The following is a 21,042-nucleotide window of genomic DNA, read 5'->3' on the forward strand; positions in this document are numbered from 1 at the left end:
TACAAAGCTAGTAAGACAGAGTTGAGATTCTCATCCAGGCTCTTGTTCTCAATCAGTGTGCATGCTGAAGGAAGGAAGCTAGAGAGGCTCAGATTGGTAGGGGAAAGCAGAGGCCAAACCCTCTGGGTAAGGTATTATCCAGACTTGGAAGTCCCAGGCACAATTTCCAGGTGCTGCTTCGCTGCAACAGTTGGGAATCTTGATGCCTGAACTACGCAGCTTAGAGTTGTGTGAATAAATAACATTTGGAAATACAAGAGGAATTGATCGCTCTGTATCATGTCAGGAGACTTGAATATAATTCTCTGAAATGGGTAGATGTCATCTAAATAAGGGAATAGTTACAACACAGTGAGCGGGTATAAGCAGGTAAAGATGACGTGCTAATGTTTGTTGAGCAGTAATGAATGCCAAGCAGTGTTTAAAGGGTTTTCCTTACAAGTAAAAGTGTATAATTCAAGCCTCACAACAACGTGATGATGTAGTTTATTATTACCATCTGTCCATCCCATCTTACAGATAGAGGAACTGAGGCACAGAAAAATTCAGTAAATCTCGTGGCTAATAAGTGGCTATGCTGGGATTTGAACCCAGCAGGCTGGCTTGGGAATGTTCTGTGTATTTATTTATTTATTTATTTATTTATTTATTTATTTATTTATTTAATGTTTATTTATTTTTGAGAGAGAGAGACAGAGACAGAGAACAAGCAGGGGAGGGGCAGAGAGAGAGGGGGAGACAGAATCCAAAGCAGGCTCCAGGCTCTGAGCTGTCAGCACAGAACCCGATGTAGGGCTCAAACCCGTGAACCATGAGAGCATGACCTGATCCAAAGTCGGATGCTTAACCACCTGAGCCACCCAGGCACCCCTTGTTCTATGCTTTTAACATTATGGTCCACTAGAACTTGGGGAGGTTAATTTGTGACTGACATCCTCAGACTGAACTTGGCATCAGAGCTGTCCAGGGGAAAGGGACCTGCATCCTGGGGTTCTGGATGACCTGGGTGCTGACTCTGCTTTTTGCCCCGGATGAAGGGTACCCTTGCTGGGGCTGCATTTGATAAAAGAACCAGACCATCTGTGTTGGTCAGTGTTCTTTTATGTAGGAATCCTTGTTTCTTAGGGTGCCATCTGGCAGGATGCTGCTGTTGGCCCAGCAGAGTGTCTCAGGCAGCATGCAGCCTGTTGCCTCACATCCAGCCAGACTTTAACTGTGCAGATAGCAGCAGCAGGAGTGTTCCATGGAGCTGCCCGCCAGGGACACTCCATGTCCCGTGGTGCTGCTGGCACCCTGCTTCATGCAGGCAGCTGGCATCCATTCGATTTCTGTCCTTGGTGATCAGGAACCTCACCTAGTAAGTGGCCTCTTAATGTCTAACAGTCTGAAGGCCACCTGAAATATTGCCATACCCACCAAATAATATTCATTCTTCTTTAACACAGACTGAAATTGAACATTCACAAAAACCTGTTATATATAAGGTCACAGAGAAAATCTCAGCACATCCCAAGAAAGGAAAATCACGTGGGTCACATTACCCAACGCATAAAAGTCAAAACTAGCAACAACCAAAATAAAACCTGCTTCTAAATAACTTTTGAGTGAAGGGGAATCAGAACTGATATTGGAAACTCTTTAGAGGGAAGCAGCCATGGGAGGTCTATACACCGAATGCAGCTGCAACCACATGTAGAGAAAAGTGCAAACTGGGACGCATCTGTCAGAAATAAGAGTAAACGTAAGCATTCACCACATGAAGCTAGAAGGAAATGGCAAAAAAACAAAAAACAAAACAAAACAAAAAAAAACCCGACCCTAGAAGGGAAGGGTTAATAGAGATGAAAGAAGGGGCCAGTGAAATGGGAAACAAAGTGAAGAATGTGTAAGTTTCCCTCCATGCCTCTTTTCTATCCATTCCCCAGAGCTAATTAAGTTTGATTTAAATTCTTTGAACCTGTGTGAGAAAAGTAAATACACGTGGATGTGTGTACACAAAGCAAGTTCATGGGGTCCTTACCAATGTTGGTGTTCCTCTGTAGCTTGCTGTCTTCTTTGGCCCTATGGTGGATGTCTTTCTATGTCAGTACTCGTGACTCAGCCTCCTCCTCTTTCCTGTACTGCTCTTGTTACACCTCTGGCACACGATTTCACAACCATGGCACTCTGGCCTCAGTGATGCTGTTGAAGGGTTACTGAGCACCCAGCCGCCCTGGGCCCTTGGAAGGGTGTCACCTCCCAAAAATGGGTTCTACAATTGACAGAATGGCAGTGTCTCTGTGGCTCCAGAGTGACTGGTTTGTGTTACAAGGCCACCAGGGGTTGGGAGTTCCTTCATGGCAGGTGATGGTGGGACCCAAAGAGGAATCGAATGCTGGATCAGAGCTCCCTGTTGCCCTACCGTTACTCTGGGCAGGATGGGAGACCTGGGCCGTCCATGGAGCAGAGCTTCTCACGCAGCAGGGAGGCTGCCACTTAGAAAGGATGTGCAGAAATGTGGTTGTAGCAATGATTTGGTATCGGGTGGTGTTTTAACCAATATCCTTCGGTGCCTGTTTTATTATACAGGTTTTTGTCTGATGATAGTAGTCTGGAGTATAAATATTACAAACTGAAGCTGGCAGAAATGCAGAGGATGAGCCATACCTTACCAGGAGCAGATCAAAAGCCCACAGCAGCAGAGTGTGCGGTCCGGGCCATGCTGTATGCTCGGGCAATCCGGAGCCTCAAGAAGAAGCTCCTCCCCAGCCGGCGGCGGGGGCTGCTCCGCACTCAAGGGCTCCGGGGCTGGAAGGCGAGGAGAGCAACCACTGGGACCCAGACCCTCCTGTCCTCGGGTGCCAGACTGAAACACCATGCCCGGCAGGCTCCAGGTTCATTGCAGGGAAAGCTGTCCCAGCCAGATGGAAATGCTGCTGCCAAGGACTGCCCACCAGACCCAGCCGGACCCTCTCCTGGGGACCCCAGCCCAGAAGCCTCGGGCCCATCCCCCAAGCTAACAGGAGTGGAAGTCTCTGAAGCCCCTCAAACTTCCTCTCCCTGCCCATCTGCTGACGGTGAGTACTCATTCCTGTCCCCCTCTTCTGGGCCTCAGCCCTGATTCACCAATCTTCAGGGTTGGGGGGGTACGACCTGGATGGTCTGAGCAGCAGGCAGAAGCAGTAGGAACCTGGCCAGGACAGGTGCACGTGGAGGCACTTTCTTTTTTCTAGTTTCCTAGAGGGGCTCGCCCTCGAGTCCCGTGGCAGTATTCCTCCTGTCCTGAGGGTGGACCTGACTCAGCGAGCTACCTGGTGACTGTGCCTCCCTGCAAGGTCCTACTGCTGGCTACCAGGTTGTGGCATGTGCCCATGCTTGGGGCTTTAAGCTCCTTGATCCATTTCTCACTCCATTCTTGCCCTTCTTTACATTCCATTGGGCTGCCCTTGTCTCTCATTCTGCTGCCTCTTTTTCCCCTAGGATCTCTGCTATCCTCAGGGTTAGCTGACCTGCACTTTCTGGTTTCTCCTGGCTATTATCTTTTCTCTCTGCAGTAGGCCTGCCCCTCCCTGACCAGTATTTGTCACTTAGCACTAGGTGGGAATGAGAGGGGAAAAAAAATGTCCACAAGTGCTACATTCTCTAGCTACTGCCATATAACGAAACATTCCAAACTGTGGCTTCAAACTGGGAGTATCCAGTGTTGCTCTGAGTCAGCTGAACTCAGTTGGGCCTATATTTGTGTCTATGGGCAGCAACTGGTTGGGGCCATCGGCTGGGGTAGCAGGATTATGGGGGCCACATGCCTGTCACCCCCTAGCAGCTAGCCTGGGTTTGTTCACCTGACAGTTGGGGTTGGGCCTCCAGGAGAGGCAGTAGGGGGGCTCGAGACCTCCGAAGCCCAGGTTCCACCCTTATGTCACATTCTGTTGGTCAGCAGGAGTCCCAGGGCCAGTCCCAATTTGTGGAGAGAGCTGCAGAGTCCTATGGCAAAGGGCAAGGATGCAGTGAGAGGACACAAGGGCTGTCTCTGTAATTAGTCTCCACAGTCCCCCAAAGTTGAAATTGGAAGCAGCAGCCTAGAACTGACACACGACAGTTGCTTTGTTTTATAGTTGACATCAAGACAATGGAGACTGCAGAGAAACTGGCCAGATTTGTTGCTCAGGTGGGACCAGAGATCGAACAATTCAGCATAGAAAACAGCACCGACAACCCTGACTTATGGTATGTAGCCATCATACCCTTTTGACTGAGTGTGTTTATCCCACAAGTGTCCTGAGAACCCACTGGGTGGCCTGGCAGACACACTTCTGCCCCAAGAGGCACCCCAGGATAAGTTCTGGCTTCACTTTTGGTGAGCTCAGGGCTGTAAGAGGGAAGCATCTGCTTAGTGGTATTGGGCGGTGCTGCCCTCTTCTGGGACATCAGGAAAAACCTCCCCTGGAGGGAAGTTTAAGCTGTATTTGAAGGTCAGTTGGGCTTTGACCAGGGGCGGGGGAGAGAGCACCCACACAGAGAGGCTAATAGATTCCCCAGAACCTTTGCAGAGGTGGAGTAGTGTGGAGTAGTGGGAGGAAGAGGGCAGGGTACTGTCCCTGGTCACATCAGTGCTGTGGGCGGATGGTGAGAATTTGCTGCTCCTACAGTGATGGATGGGTCCTATTCCAGTTGTGGGCAGCAAGCACTTCCGTGTAGTGGTGGCCTGGTATCTTTTTGTCAGGAAGGGGTGCCATTACCCTCGCCATTCCTCAGATGGGGTGGCCCACTCAATACCACACAGCCTGCAGGTGACAGAACCAGAAACCTGCTCTTTCTTGAGGGGTGCAGGTTCCCCTCCAGAGGGAGGCTACCTGGGAGCCATGTGTTCCTGGTACTGAGCCGTAACCCTGCTGGGCTCCACTCATCGCAGGCACCGTTGCCATGCTGTGTGAATTGTATCCAATAGTTGCCTGGGAACTCTGGACCCTTGCCCTACTCCTCCCATGCTGGAGAGTCATGCTTTAGTCTAATTAAGACTACAGTTGAGGGGCGCCTGGGTGGCTGAGTCAGTTAAGCCTCCGACTTCACCTAGGTCATGATCTCACAGTTTGTGAGTTCAAGCCCTGCATCTGGACTTTGCACTGTCAGTGCAGAGCCTGCTTGGGATTCTTGCTCTCCCTTCTCTCTCTGCCTCTTCCCCTGATCAAGTTTTCTCTCTCTCAAAATACATAAATAAATAAAACTTAAAAAAATAAAAGACTGTCGTTGAAAACTTCACATTTCCTAGAGCATTTCTGGGACCCAGTTGTGACCGAGCATGCTTGATGGGAACCTTGAGTAAGTTCTGCACTGGCATGCCTCCTGTTTTCCTGTGAGACCCACACCAGCCCCTTGGAGCACTGACGGTTTCATGGGTGCTCAGCCTGATCCTGTCTTTTATAGTCCTGGTGACCTTGGGGCCTGCTGGGCCTTACAGTTCTCGTATTTGGGCTACCTGCTACACACACGACCTCGCTCAGGCAGTTCCGGCTGAAGGGGACAGCCCAGGAGCATTTCATTGGCTGTTTTCCCCAGCAAGAACTCCATCATCCTGGGCACCTGGCACTGCCATGGTTTTGGTTCATTGTCACCCTCTCTGACAGACTTTTCTCAGCAGTGTTCCCTAGAAGGCTCTGTCCCCACCTTGCCCATACAGAGAGCCCCTCATTGTACAGTAACATTAGGTGGAATGATTTACTCTGTCCCCCAGTGCTCACTGAGTAGTTTGAGAATGATGGCACCCAACAGCACGCCTATTTAGGAAAGACCTTCCGAGGTGACTTTTTGTTTCTTTTCCTTTAGAAAAATGATACTTCTGATGTGCTTAGTAGTTGTTTGAGTTCATTCATTTTGTGGGTGTGGTCATGTCAACAATTTGACATATAGTCAGGTTTATTTCTACAGAGGTTCAGTTTTGAGACTATTTTTCCTATCCTTTTTAATTTAATGTAAAAAATAAGTATGGTATTTGCATGGTTCTAAAGTAAAAATTAACAAAAGATAAGCTCAGAGAAGCCTCATCCCCTCAACCTATCAGTAGGAAACTGTTTTCATTCATTTCTAGTGTGTGTGCCTTTCCCTCTTTGTTCTTACACCACAAATGACCTTCTGTATGTAGTAGACACTTTTGCACCTTGTTTTTTTCCTTTCACAACCTATCCAGAAGTCCCCTTCTGCCTGTCCCACGTGTACCCTCCTTCTCTTGTCCACTGTGTCATTCTCCACATGCAGCCACACCAGGGTCACTCCGTAGCTGCAGGCATTCACACTGCTCTTATGGCCCCTTTAATGGCCTCATGCACAATGGCTTTGTGTTTGTGGAAAAAATCTTCCGTTATCTCTCAGAAGGGGGATTATTGGGTCCAAGATCATTGCAAACGTAATTCAGTAAATAATGCGGCTTCTCCTCCCCAAGGGCCACTCCCCACGCAGTGTCAGGAGTACCAGTCCCCACCTCTTACCTTTTGACATACCTTAGAGCCAATAGGATTCATGAGAAATTTCTAATTTCCGCAGTGAAATTTTAGTTTTCATTTTTCTTATGAGTGAAATTGAACATTTTTTCTTTTTTTTTTGGTAATTTTTAAAAAATTTATTTGTTTTTTAATTTACATCCAAGTTACTTAGCATATAGTGCAACAATGATTTCAGGAGCATATTTCAGTGATTCATTCCCTATGTATAACACCCCGTACTCCTCCAGATAAGTGTCTTTCTTAATGCTTCTTACCCATTTAGGCCATCCCCACTCCCACAACCCTTTCAGCAACCCTCTGTTTGTTCTCTACATTTAAGAGTCTCTTATGTTTTGTCCCCTTCCCTGTTTTTATATTATTTTTGCTTTTCTTCCCTTATGTTCACCTGCTTTGTATCTTAAATTTCTCATATGAGTGAAGTCATATGATATTTGTCTTTCTCTGACTAATTTTGCTTAGCAAATACCCTCTAGTTCTATCCACATAGGTGCAAGTGGCAAGATTTCACTCTTTTTGATTGCCAAGTGATACTCCATTGTATATATATATATACCACATCTTTGTCCGTTCATCTGACGACAGACATTTGGGCTCTTTCCATACTGTAGCTATTGTCGATAGCACTGCTATAAACGTTGGGGTGCATGTGCCCCTTCAAAACAGCACACCTGTATCCCTTGGATAAATACCTAGTCGTGCAGTTGCTGGGTCATAGGGTAGTTCTATTCTTAATTTTTTGAGGAATCTCCATACTGTTTTCCGGAGTGGCTGCACCAGTTTGCATTCCCACCAGCAATGCAAAAGAGATCTTCTTTCTCTGCATCCTTGCCAACAACCTGAGTTGTTAATTTTAGCCATGGTGTGAGGTGGTATCTCATGGTGGTTTTGATTTGTATTTCTCTGATGAGTGATACTGAGCATCTTTTCATGTGTCTGTTAGCCATCTGGGTGTCATCTTTGGACAAGTGTCTCTTCATGTCTTTTGCCCATTTCTTCACTGGATTATTTGTTTTTTGGGTGTTGAGTTTGATAAGTTCTTTATAGATTTTGGATACTCACCCTTTTTCTGGTATGTCATTTGCAAATATCTTCTCCCATTCCATTGGTTGCCTTTTAGTTTTGCTGATTGTTTCCTTCGCTGTGCAGAAGCTTTTTATATTGATGAGGTCCCAATAGTTATTTTTGCTTTTGTTTCCCTTGCCTCCAGAGACGTGTTGAGTAAGAAGTTGCTGCGGCCAAGGTCAAAGAGGTTTTTGCCTGCTTTCTCTTCTAGGATTTTGATGGCTTCCTGTCTTACGTTTAGGTTTTTCATCCATTTTGAGTTTATTTTTGTGTATGGTGTAAGAAAGTGGTCCGGGTTCATTCTTCTGCATGTTGCTGTCCAGTTTTCCCAGCACCACTTGCTGAAGAGACTGTATTCCATTGGATATTCTTTCCTGCTTTGTCAAAGATTAGTTGACCATACATTTGTGGGTCCATTTCTGGGTTCTCTATTCTGTTCCATTGATCTGAATATCTGTTTTTGTGCCATGAACATCTTTTCATAAACTTCAGTGTCTTTTGTGTATCCTTCTGTAAACTATTCATTTGTCCCTTAAAAAAAAAAAAAAAAGATTGTCTTTTAAAAAACAGCTTTGTTGTTGTAAATAGTTTGCCTTTTTTAGAATTTTGTGTCAATGCACCTTGTTCTTGCTTTTTGTCTGGCTCCTTACTCAGCACGATTACTTGGATTCAGCAGTGTTTGTTGCATGTATCCCCAGTTCACGCCTCTTGGTTGCTGAGTGTATACCATTGTGTGGCCGGACCAGTTATCTACCCATTCACCTGTTGATGGCATTGAGACGTTTCCAGTCTGGGATGACTACAAATAAAGCCGCTGTGAGACTTTGCATATAGGCCTTTATTTCTCTTCAGTAAATACCAAGGAGAGCAAAGGCTGGCTCCATGGTAGGTCCATGGTTAACTTTTGAAGAAACTGCCAAGCTGCCTTTCTAAGTGGTTGCAACCATTTTTCATTTTTAGCAGCCTGGATGAGAGTTCTAGTTCCTCCCCGTCCTCATCAGCACTTGTTAGCGTCAGTGTCCATGTTAGTGTCCCAGTGCGGGGAGGCGGTGTCACTCTCTGGTTCTCATTTCTCCAAGGACTAGTGATGCTGAGTGTTTCAAGTGTGCCTGTGTGCTTTCTATATGTAAGTGTCCCGTTTGGATCTGTGGTCCAGCTTTGATTGGACCACATTTATTTACTTATTAATCAAGTTGGAGGCTTCGTTGTATGTTCTTTGTATGAGTCCTTTATCAGGTGTATGATTTGCAGATATTTCCTCCAGGTCTGTGACTTGTTTTCTCATCCTAGCAGTCTTTTGTGGGGCACAAGTTCTTAGAGATTGTGTTTTTGAGGCACCTGACTGCCTCAGTAGGAAGGGCGTGCAATTCTTGATCTCAAGGTTGTGTGTTCAAGGCCCACATCGGGTGTAGAGATTACTTAAAAATAAAATCTTTTCTAAAATATTTATGTAAGTAATCTCTACACCCAATGTGGGGCTCAAACTCACAACCCTGAGATCACGAGTCCCATGTCCTATTGGCTATTGAGTTGGCCAGGTGCCTCTTCTTTCTCAGTTTTTAGGAGCTCTTACCTATGAAATAGTTGCACGTTTCCTTCTTAGTTTGATGTTTATCTTTCCTTTTGCTTATGCTTTGTTCTGCAGTGCAGAAGTGTTTCATGTAATCAAATTTCTCAATTTTTTCTTTTATTGCACCTGGATACTGAGTCATAGAAATTCTCTCCCCATACACGGGTTATAAAGACATTTATATCTTTTTCTCTAGCACTTGTATGGCTTCAGTTTTACATTTAGATCCCCTATCTGTGTGGGGTTATTCCAGAGCAGAGGGTGCTACATGGATCCAATTAAATATTTTTCTGGAAAGCTCCCCAGTTGTCCTTACACCATTTGTTGAAAAGATCATCTTTTTTGCCCTGGTTTGAGAGACCACCTTCATCAGATGCCTTGTTTCTGGCCTTTCTCTTGGTGTTTCTGTCCATGTGTCCAAGGAGTAGTACCACACCGTTTTAACTATAGAGGCTTCATACACCTTATAATACCTCGTAGGGCTGGAACCCTTCATTGATTTGTTCAGAGTTCTCCCAGATATCTTTACATAGTTATTTTTAACTATGAAGTCTAGAATCATGTTCAAATCCAGAAAAAAAAATGACGCTTTTATCAGAATAGGATTATGCATTAATATATTAGGAAAGAATCAACATAGTCATGAGGTTGAGTTGTCCCAGCCAAGAACAAGGGCTTCTTTCCTTGGGTCCAAGTATATTTTGTATCTTCGGGCATGTTTTCAGTTTTCTCACACTAGCCACAGCCCCAGGTCACGGTGGCCGCAGGACTCTGAGGTGCAGAGAGGCGTTATCACCACCACATTCACTTAGCTTCACTGTAAAACAAGGGGTAGAAGTGACACCCCTTCCTCCGTCTCCTACCTGGCAGTGTGAGAAGAACCAGGCAGTCACGGTGAACACACAGAGGCCCAGGGTGGATGGTGACAGATTAGAAAGGGATGAGGCGAGGGCCAGGTTGGACCTCTGGCTCCAGCATTGGCGCTTTTTCCAGCACATGCCCTGGTCATTCCCTCAAACCTTTTCCTCCACCCTCTTCCCCTGAAAAGCAACCAGGCCTCCTACATTCTAGCTCCTTTGTTAAATTACTAATATTCCTCAGACTTCTCTGTCTCATTGTGAAGCTGCACCATCAACTGTAGCTGGTAGAAAGAGGTCAGGTTATTTTCTCCTTGGTCCCACTCCCAGCTTTGTCAGATCTGTTCTGGACATTGTCAGCAAATATGAACGTTCAGAGGACCCTCTGGTTAACCAGTGTATTTCATCCTTATCCCAGGTTTCTCCATGACCAAAATAGTTCAGCCTTCAAATTCTATCGAAAGAAAGTATTTGAACTATGCCCATCGATTTGTTTTACGTCATCTCCACTGAACCTCCACGCCGGTGAGAGTGCTGATTCTCAGGAGAGCCCCCATGACCCCATGGAAGGGGAAGGAGAGTTTGAAGATGATCCCCCTCAGCACGAGGCTGAGCTGGAGAGCCCGGAGGTGATGCCTGAGGAGGAGGATGAGGAAGAGGAGGAGGAGGAAGACGAGGAGGAGGAGGAGGAGGGGGGCGAAGAGGCCTCCGCTCCTAGAGGGACCTCCAGGCCAGCAGGAGCGGCTGCCAAGTCTGAGTGCTCTGAGGGCAGCCCCCCCACAGATGGCCTCCCGAGCGAGGCGGCCGAAGATGGCCCAGCTGGTGCGCCTGCCCTGTCACAGGCCTCCTCGGGCGCCTGCTTCCCCCGAAAGAGGGTCAGCAGCAAGTCGTTGAAGGTTGGCATGATTCCAGCTCCCAAGAGGCTGTGTCTCATCCAGGAGCCCAAAGGTGAGTACCTGGCCGTCACCACGGCCCCCCTCGCATGGAGCTTCCATTTAGCACCTGAGGAGGAACCGTGGTGCTCAGTTGTGGACCATGAAAAGTTGCGGAGATCAGGCGATGTCGCCCGATTGTTTGGAAGAATTTACTTGCCCTCAGCCCACGCTCAGCCGCAAGATGACCAAACTGGTCCCTGTCGCCCTTCCTGCCTCTGATTACACTTGCTGACCTGGATGTTCCCTCCCCAGCTTCCCCCAGGGCCAACAGAACATGGGGTTGTTTGGTCTTGTGTTTTTAACCTAGAATAATTCTAGCGGGTTTGCACACCACCCCAAAATGTTCCTGTGAGGCTCACGTTGCCAGTTGGTGTAAGGTCAGCACTCCGAGGACACGCTGCTGTGTTAGTGCAGCAGCGGTGCGTTTGTGGTGGGTGCTGCTTGGTGCTCCCATTATTGCTCACAGTCCAGTGAGGGGGCCCTGGCTGTGGAGGGCAAGGGCCTGGGTCATCTCAGCTCTTTCCTGCCCTTGACCTTGGGGAGTGCCCAGCCTTCTGAGCCCCTGGAAGGCCCGGGGCAGCGATGCCTGCTTAGTAATGATGAGGAAGGAGGACACAGGTGGGGCTGGTCTCAGGCAGTGGTTGGTGGGAGCCATGTGGTCTGCTGCCTTGGCCGTGGAAGGTCATCTCCTTTCCTGTGGGGAAGGTCAAAGTTCGTAAGATTCTATTTAATAGCAATAAAATGCATCCTTTTTAAGGGGACAGTTTGATGAGTTTTGGCAAATGTGTATAGGCATGAACTTCTCCAGTGCAGTGGAGCTGGAGCCTTTCTCCAGAAGTGTCTCTGTGTTTCCCTGTGGTCTCCTCCCCATTTTCTGGCCTTGTGGTTCTGCCTTTTCTAGACTGTCAGTAGGCAGAACGGCATCATATGCAGCCTTTTGATGGCCTGGCTATGGCCCAGGTTATTCCTTGTGCCTCCCGCCCCACCAGGTGTCTCCATAAAACCAGGCCTGGGCTGTGCTTTACACACGGGGTTGACGCCGCAGTCCCTTCGCGTGAGGTGGTTGTAGTGAACGGTGCCCTGTCTTGTGTCACCAGTGTGCTCTACGTTGTTGAGATGGTCACACTCACCCCCCCAGGAGCATCAGTTCAGCTTCTCCTGCTAACAGAACAGTTCTGTGGTTTGTGTTTGGAAACCTTGGCGTTACCACAGATTGCCAGCTGTTCTGCCCTACTCTTAACGTCCTTCAGAGCTTACTGCTGATGGCAGCAGCCTATCTGAATGCCTCATACGTCCTTCGTGGGAGAGAAGTGGAGGGAGCTCTTTCTATTTTGGAAGCTCTCATTTCCTTGGGTGGTTGATGAGAAAAAAAACCAGACCTGCTGATTCTCCTTCATCAAAAATAATGATATGATGTGATCCGGTGCTCTGTGTGAGAAGCATGGTTGGTTGTTTTTTACTGGAAATTCTATGTGGACTTTAACCCCTTATCAGCAGAACAGTTGCAGAGATACTAGGAGGGCACGAGGTTGCAAATAGTTTATTTGTTGAAACAAAGCGTATTTCTGCAGTCAGGAAAACGATCCGTGCATTGAGCCCTTTGTCGTAAACACGGGGAGTCCTGTGTTAAGTAGCCTCTTCCACATGGAGGCAGCCCCCAGTTGGGCCGTATTCTGCTCTCTGGTCATGGATCACATGATTCCTGAGAGGACCCTGGCAAGGGGCACAGCTGGCTTTGGGGTCTGGGTTGTAGCTGCCTTCTGTCACCAGAGGGGTTGTTAGCCTAAACTGCAGCGCCCTCACTTTCTGAGTAATTTGGAAAGAGTACGTGTGTGTGTGTGTGTGTGTATATATACGTGTTTCTTATGTCTTTCAGTTCATGAGCCAGTTCGCATCGCCTATGACAGACCTCGTGGTCGTCCCGTGTCCAAAAAGAAGGTGAGCATGACAGTTCCCATGTATGACATAGTTAGTTAGAATTTGTCAGTGTTTCAAAGGACACTGTGACTTGTCACTAAGGTGCACTCGTGCTTCAGACTGGCATAATGTACAAAGCACAACAAACAGCCTTTTTTCTCAGGGATTTCTTGGAACTGTTTTGCTTTGCCCAAAGCACAGGAGGGTAGTAATTAGTTATTTAACAAATAGGTGGGATCTGATATGTGCAAAGTGTTGGACAGATGAACAAAGTAATGTCCCGGCCCTTAAGTTCAGATTTAGTGGACTATAATTGTGGTTCAAGAGCATGCTAATTTGCTAGTAAGCCAAGGGAATATGTGTGTGCTTGTGTATTAACTGATGGACACCTCCTGTGTGCCAGGCCCCATCTGCCCAACGAGAGGTCGCAGCAAGCAGGGCCAACAGTGACAGGAATGTGTGTGAGTCTTGTGGCCTGTGTGCTATGGGTACGGAGAAGCAGGTCAAAGGGAGATGGGGAGTAATGTGGGGTTGGGGGTGCCATTTATTCAAGGAGGCCTGGAAGAGGCCCCAGGTTGGTCTTGTGTCAACAAGCAGCCCTTTGTGGCACCCAGATGGGGGTGGGGAGATGAGGAAGTAGAGGCAGTGAGTCCCCAGGTCACATAGGGCCTGTAGACGGAAGTTAGCAGCGTGGCTCCTTCTCTGGGGGAGGCCCTGGGGACCTGTGGTGGCAGTTGGGTGGAAGACAGGGCCGCGGTGGCTGCTGTGCTGAGAGCAGCCTGTGGTTGGGGGGCTGGTAGAAGCCAGGGGCTGGGAAGGTGAAGACACAGTCAGTGAGACTTGCTGATGGGTTGCGTGTGGAAGAGCCAAAGCCCAGAGCTCTGGGCCCCTGCACGGTTGTCTACAGGCACTTAGGAGGACGGAGCTGCCGCTGAGTGAAATGGAGGGCCCCTGTGGGGGCAGGTCATTTGAAGGAGATGCGGTGCACTCCAGACAGCTAGGCGGGTATGTGCGGGGGCAGGTAAGGCTGGGTGAGGTCACCTGGGACGTATGTGGGGATATCCCAGGTCCTCAGAGGTCAGGGAGGTGAGCCGGCTACCCGGTGAGGTCTCTACTGGTGTCGAGTGGTGAGGAAAAGAAAGCCTGTGTGGTGGACACCGGTTGCAAATGGACGGTCAGTCTCAGTGGCCAGGTGAGGCGTCGGCGTGACCCCGGTTACAGCAGGGAGGAGGGACTTTCTGAGCCCAAAGCTCATGGTCCTAATCGACGTGTTCACTTTGAATTTGTACTGGCACCCGGCTGCCCATCAGGTGGCCCGGGTGAGGGCACAACCTGGTGAGGCAGCAGCCAGGTTCAGGCTCAACCTGGCCACTTAGTCTTGGCATCTAACTCCTGAGTCTCCGTTTGTGCATCTGTAAAGTGGGGCAGTCGCACCTACCTTTGGTTCGGAGATACCTCGAGAGTGAAAGTAAATGCACGTTAACCTGGCGTGCAGCAGTGCCCTGCAAACAGCATCTCTCCTTGGGGTGATGGCAGGCCCAGAGGAAGCTTCCCCTGCAACTCTCTGTGCACACCTCAGCCTGGCCTTCGCACACAGCTTTTCTCTAGCCGAGCAGCTTTCCTAAAGGGATGCAGGCTAGCCTTTTGGGGACCTGTGGCCAGCTTTTCCCTTGCCTTCCCCACCCTTTTCCTTCCCATACTTGTTCCCTGCTCAGATCCTCAGAACCTCACCATTACCCCCCCCCCCCCCCCCCCCGCACCAGCTGCCTGGATCAGGATGGACGAGTCCATTCCCCAGAAGCACGTGTGGCCCTCTCAGCCTCCCCAGGCTGTCCTCAGTGTTTATTTAGTAAATGTTTTTAAAAAACAGGCTCGGGTGGTAGGGACAGTGGGTGCTCATGAATATTCATGAGTAAATGGAAATATTTTCTGCTCACACCAGGCAGGCCCCTCCTCCAGAGGTCCCCCCCACCCCCAGGCCTTTTAACCTATCTTCCCACAGCCAGCTCTGGGGCCCAGATCTTGTCTGGGGCTTTACCTGCAGGTTCTTTTCAAGCCCTGTCCTTCTTCCCAGCTGTACCAGTTCTCAGTGAGGTCTGCTTTGTGCTAGACCACGGATCCCAGAGTGCCAGTAAAACCTAGTCTCTGCCCTTGGGGAGCTCCCAGATCTGGGAAGGGCCGGCTGGACAAACAGACAAGTCATTTGGGTTTGCTGAGCAATGTCTGAGGGCGGCCAGAGAGGTTTCTGGGATGGAATCACTGCTCAGAGTTCTGGAAGCCCACAAGAGTGTTCAAGATGGAGTAGAAAGGACCTTGCAAGCCAGTTTTCCACACAGTCTGTCTCTGCAGCAGATTCATGGCCTGTTTGGCCCCCTCCTGCCTCAGCCCTGTCTCCCCTCTGACTCCCGGGGCCTTCCTGCCTCAAACCTATGCCCTGTCCTGGTTACCCCCAGCCTGGGGTGTGCCCTCTGGTCATCGCAAGTTATCACCACTTAGGATTCTTTCTACTAACCCCTTGGCCTCAGGGCCACCCCCCACCCCTGGCTCTTGTGGGGTTTTCCTCATGGTCTTAGCACCTCAGAGAATGTTGCTGGGAACTGGGGAGGGGCCTATGGCTTGATCCCAAGTGTCTGTGGAATCCAGGATGGGGGGTGGGGGGCAGTACTGGACCGTGTCAGGAGCAGCACAGGCAGACTGTCACTCCACGTGCTTGCTGCAGCCCACTTGCCATATTCTTCTCTTTCCTCAGAAACCCAAGGACTTTGACTTTGCCCAGCAGAAGTTAACCGACAAGAACCTGGGGTTCCAGATGCTGCAGAAGATGGGCTGGAAGGAGGGCCATGGCCTAGGCTCCTGTGGGAAGGGCATCAGGGAACCCGTCAGCGTGTACGCAGCAGGCGCTGGGGCCCGGGGTGGGAATGGGCAGCGTGCTTGGGATAAGAAGCTTTCTTTGGGATTCTGGTCCTAAGTCCTTTGATCTGCAGCCTGATTTCTTGGCTCCCCTCATGTTAAACATGGCTTTTTAAAGCTGGCAGGTTTGTTTTCCTAACAAAGGGAGTCTTCAGATGAGATGAGAAGCAGATCGTTTACATATGCAGGTGTTCCTACAAGCCCCTTGCTGCACTCGCACAGACTATTTAAATGACTCCTTGGCCCCTGGCATTTCAGCCACATTCATTATTGTCATAAAAGCTGAGTGGTAATTCTAGGTAGTAACAATAAAAACCACTTTCCCTTTGCCTGGAACCCTTAAGCAGGCTAGCCAGGGAACACGTGGCCCAGAGTTTGTTAGGCCCCATTAACATCCAGCAGGCATTTCATTTAAAACTGAGCTTGTCACCTGCGGGGGGAGGCTTTCTGCTATAATCGGGGGCTTCTGAGCTCGTTCCTCAGAAGGTCCACACACCTGCGCAGGTGAGTACCCCTTGTTCCGCGCTGTGAATCGTGTCTTCACTTTCCCTTTCCTTTGCTGTCCCTGTTGTGTGTCCCACATGCTTCCATCCCACTCTGACCGCTCGTGCCGTTTCCAGTTTCCTGGTGGCCAGGCTCTGTGCTCAGGTGTGGCTAACTTTCCATTTTGCTCCTAGGGGAACTGCCTCGGAAGGGGAGGGGTTAGGTGCCGACGGGCAGGAGCGCAAGGAAGACACATTTGACGTGTTCCGTCAGAGGATGATGCAGATGTACAGACACAAACGGGCCAACAAATAGGTATGTGTGTGAGCTAGTGCGTGGGGCTTTCTGCCTAAGTTGACATTCTGGTACGTAGAGACGATTTCTCCAGAAAAGTCAGAGATCCCCGTTCCCAAAACCAAACGTCAAACCACACACATACACAAAAAAAATCAAAAAATTCTATGCGGGTAACCAGGAGCGTTTAGACATGGATGTGTCCTGCCTCTCACCTTCCAGGTTTGGTTGAAGGAGCGAGCCCCACGCTCACCAAGCGTGGCCGCACAGCTATGTGCAGCTCAACAGCGGGCCTTGGTGCAGGGCTCCCAGGCTCAACTGCACGCGGCCATCCCGGGGAAATAGGCCACCGCGGAAATGGCCTTGCGTCCTGCACGTGTAAGGGCGATCTGGAAGCCGTCACTGCAGAGGGCAGTGGCTTTGCCACATCCCTTTCTGAGCATCTTCAAATCCTTTCGTTCTCAAGGGCCTTGGGCCCATATAAATATCCCGTTCTTTCTGCTCTCTTTTTAGCTGCCTTCCCCACCCGTAATTTCCAACTCAGTTTTGAACAAAATCGTTCTCTCCCTGAATAGATGAAACCATTGGTGAGAAAGATCAGGCTTGAAGGAGCACTTACTCTTAGAGCGCCACCTCTGCCCTGGATCTGCCCTGGAGCCAGTGCCCAAGTAGGTTTGGTGTGTCCACGAGAAACAGAACGTCTCTGCAGGTCCTGTACAGAGGTTCCGCTGGCTTTTCTTCTTCTTCTTAAAGGATAAAAGAGTGCATCATTCCCCATCTGCTTTTGCTTTCCCCCCTTCTTCTAAATGCTTGTGGCAGCCAGTCCCTTGCAGGTCTTTCCTGGTCCCCCCTCAGAAGGGGTACTGCCCTTGGATAGTGCTCAAGAGCCAGCTCCTGTCGGGTTTCCCGTCCCAGGGAACTCTCTCTAGAAGTGCTCTGTTAGCAAACTTGATGCCAAACTGATGACAGATTGTGTCTTTGTGTGGCTTGCAGACTGTAAATGGGGGACAGAATTCAGTATTAGCCAAGTCCATGCTGGTAGTGCAGCCTGCCTGTCGGAGCATCGGAGCTCTTTGAACAAGTGGAGATACTTGATTCGATGAACGTGTTATTTATGGAGTCTCAGCTCTTAAGTGCATCCCAAGAGACTTAATGGAAGTTTAGCAACAGTATAATTGAGCCGTATTCGCTGGGGAGTAATCATTACATTGATGAAACTTCCCCCAAATTCACATGGCTCCTTAGAATCCACCAACTACAGTGTGCTTCGTTTTAAAACCACATACGGAGTCTCTCCTACAAGGGGCTGGGAGTGTAAACTCTTCAAGACGCTTCATTTTTGGCATGTGCAGTAGGGTAAAGAATTGTTTTCTCAGAGCCTTTGTACGGAACAGAAAGCATCCTCTTGGGGCGGGCTCCGCAGCTGTTTGCTATTTCCAGGCGCGTGATTGCCTCCCTTCCATCTTCTCCCGGCGCTCTGCTCCTCGCAGCTACGTGCGAAGTTCTCAGGCTGTGGGAATCTCAACCCTTCCTCATAAAGCAGCAGTGTTGAAGTTTTAAATACGTGCGAAAACCTGGGAAACTTGGGATCCTGCTGACACTACAAGCTTGGGGGACACAGCAGCGAGTTACCGAGTTGGCCAGTCTTCACTTTTTTAAAGCCACAGGCCCCAACTGTGGTCCCAGCTTGCTCCAGCTCTGTCTTGTCGGGCCCACACCCACCGTCACAGGCCTGTGCCGTATCTCTTCCAGGCTCTGCTTGCTTCTGGTTGCTTCTGTTGCATGGGCAACAGGCAGATCTTTATGGCCAGGGAGATGCTGGAAATGCCTCCGCAGAGTTGAAGCAGCCTGCACAGGTGGTGTGGTTTGGGGGAACCACAGCCGTAGGGGTTCATCTCTTTTCTTTCCTAATCCTTCCGGTAGCCTTCCTTGTTGGCTGTGGGTTGGGCACATGGATGGAACTCTGAGAACAGGGCCTCTGTCCTCTGGCCTTTCACAGAGTGCCCATCGGCCCTGAGCAAGGCATGTACTCCCCAAATAGGTACTAGCTCTTTCTCTCCAGCATAGATCGCTCTGACCATCATATTCACTTTGTGCTAGTGTATTCGTTCTTGGATTTCTCCGCTTTTGTTTGTGAGTAAAATGCTTTAGGAATTACCAGGGTATAAGCTCTGTCCCTGCAGCCTCCTGCCACCCTTTCTCCTGGGGATATCCCGCTTCGAGCTGACCCCGTGAGCCTTTAGCACACGTCAAAGAGAACACCTCCTTCTTGATCCTGGAAAGTCCTCTGAGCACTCAGGCGATGCTTTTCCTGTGGGTGTGGTATCATAGGAGCCGGGGCGGAGCCTGGTGGCGAGTCTTTGTGCCAGCTGTCGGCCAGGGACCAGCCCAGGGACCAGCACTGGCCCTCCGAGCTCGCCCTTGCTCCCTCTGGCGAAGTCTGCTCACGGGGAGCGTGCGTGCAAGTGTGGTGTGTGGTTGCATAGCCTTGTCAAAGTCACAGTGTCTTTTCTGTCATTCTAGTTCCAGGGTCTCTTCCGTGAGGACGACAGGCATCCGGAAAGTACTAACTCACCACTTTGGGTGCTTACTGTCTCTGGCTTGTTTCCATCACTGGAAATCATATAGAGAATTTTAGCGTTTTGGTCCTTGGTAAAACCTAGAAGACATTTGTGATGTTACAAAATGGAAGTTTTGGGTTTTTTCTTTTTTTTTTTTTTTCTTTCCTTTTTTTAAATCTAAGAAGTTGTGAATGTTGTTAATCATTTAGCAGTTGCAATAAATGTAGAGGAAACCCAATTTTCCATGGTCTCTGTTGTGTTTTTAAAACTTGGCTGGCCGGGGAACACATGAGAGATGTTGTAACACCTACATTGGACAGAGTGTCGGAGAGACATGCCCTGCTGCCGGTGACTCTCCTGTCCCCTCAGGCTTTACCCGCTCCCACGTTCGGGGTTCCAGCTGTCAGACCAGGGCCCACCCAGGCTTTCCCTGACTGAGGATGGCCTGTGCACTGTCTGCAAAGCTCCCTGCTATTCCCATGTGCTGCCCAGCCTGCGCCTGATTCTTCCACCGACAGCGCCTGGCCCTTGGGGGAAGGGGTGAGGGCAAAGGCTACAGCAGGCACGTACCAGACCTGCAGGGGCTTCCACGTGACAGCAGAGTAATGGTGGGGAGGAGCCAGGCTGCTGTTGTGCCCAGCGCAGGGGGTTGCCCAGGAAGGGTTTGGGGTGTCTGTCGGCCGGTTAGGGGCAGGTGAAGCCGGCCCCCTAGGAGCTGGTGTGGGGACCTAAGCCTCCCTTCTCCTTGCTGTGTCCTGGAGGACACACGGGAGTGGCAGGGGTCCATTTGACCGTGATGGGAGCCGTTGCCAGTCAAGAATGTCCCTCCCCTGCCTTCATCTTCACAAGAGCCCACCCACGAGGGCAGTGTCTGACTGGGCTTTAGCGCCCTCCCTGAGAAAGTCCCCCAGAACCCCACAGCCACCCCACCTCATCTCCCACCCCCTCTCGGGAGACTGGGGGTAGGGGGTGAGCAGAACTCTCCAGCAGATGCCCCTAACTGGCCGACAGCTCCTCTTCTCACCTCCGGGGCTACTGAAGATTCCTTAGATGAGGACACCTGGAGTGTGGGTCTCCAGCCTGGGACACCGGTCTAGGCTTTGACCTCAGGCTTATTTCGCCTCTGCGATCTGGGAAGGATTTCTTCCAGTTTGGAAGGTGAAATTTCCCCTGCTCTCTTGTTAATTTAGAGCTAACTAGGACCTTTCATATGTCATTCTCGGCCTCTAGGGCCCCACCTCGCTCATTCTCTCCAGCGTCCCCTCCTGGAAGGCTTCTGGATGCCCTAGGGCCCCGACAAAAGCAGAAGGTGCTGCTGGACACTGAGGGGCACCTGGGTGGCTCAGTCGGTTGAGCGTCCGACTTCGGCTCAGGTCATGATCTCGCGGTCTGTGGGTTTGAGCCCCGTGTCGGTCTCTGTGCTGACAGCTCAGAGCCTGGAGCCTGCTTCGGATTCTGTGTCTCCCTCTCTCTGCCGCTCCCCCGCTCATGCTCGCTCTCTCTCTCTCTCTCTCTCTCTCTCTCTCTCTCTCTCTCTGTCAAAAATAAATAAACATTAGAAAAAAATTAAAAAATAAGACAGCATACTTGCTGCCTGGAGACACATGTCCTCATACGACTGGAGGTCTCCAGTCTTCTCACGGGAGTAGAAACTTCTAGTACTGTTTGTGAATAAGTAACACCTGGCCAAAATCACAAGGTACAGAAGTGTGTCCTATGGAAAAATGTCTCCCCGACCCCCCAGCACCCAGGTCTCGGATCCCTTACATGTAGACGACTGTGTACACAGGCATATTTTAGGTAGAACCTTTCTCAAATGGACTGCCATTTATTTAAGTGCCCCACCCAGAGGCATTTGAATCGTTCCCAAGCCTTGGCTCCTGTATCCCAGAACACTCTTTGTGGCTAAAGCCCTAGAAATCGCATTTCTGGGACCAAGGGGGTGCTCCCCGGCATCTCCCCACCTCACTGCCTCCA

At 49.8% G+C, this 21,042-nt stretch overlaps 1 protein-coding gene across 11 annotated transcripts in view; it reads left to right on the forward strand.

The window, feature by feature from the left end:
• The window catches only part of SUGP2 (SURP and G-patch domain containing 2), a 32,101-nt gene extending 12,798 nt beyond the window's left edge, over positions 1-19,303 (forward strand). For 7 of the 11 annotated variants that reach the window (XM_053219591.1, XM_027038442.2, XM_053219587.1 and 4 more), the window contains 7 exons: positions 2,569-3,056; positions 4,095-4,206; positions 10,384-10,913; positions 12,777-12,838; positions 15,567-15,703; positions 16,405-16,525; positions 19,028-19,303. In XM_053219591.1, coding sequence (XP_053075566.1) covers positions 2,569-3,056; positions 4,095-4,206; positions 10,384-10,913; positions 12,777-12,838; positions 15,567-15,703; positions 16,405-16,525 — 1,450 coding nt within the window. In that variant the 3' untranslated portion in view covers positions 19,028-19,303. The other 4 variants (XR_003413723.2, XM_053219592.1, XM_027038441.2 and 1 more) reach the window with 4 other exon arrangements.
• The last annotated feature ends 1,739 nt before the right edge of the window (positions 19,304-21,042 follow it).

This window comes from Acinonyx jubatus, chromosome A2 (assembly GCF_027475565.1).
Source record: "Acinonyx jubatus isolate Ajub_Pintada_27869175 chromosome A2, VMU_Ajub_asm_v1.0, whole genome shotgun sequence".
NCBI lineage: Eukaryota > Metazoa > Chordata > Mammalia > Carnivora > Felidae > Acinonyx > Acinonyx jubatus.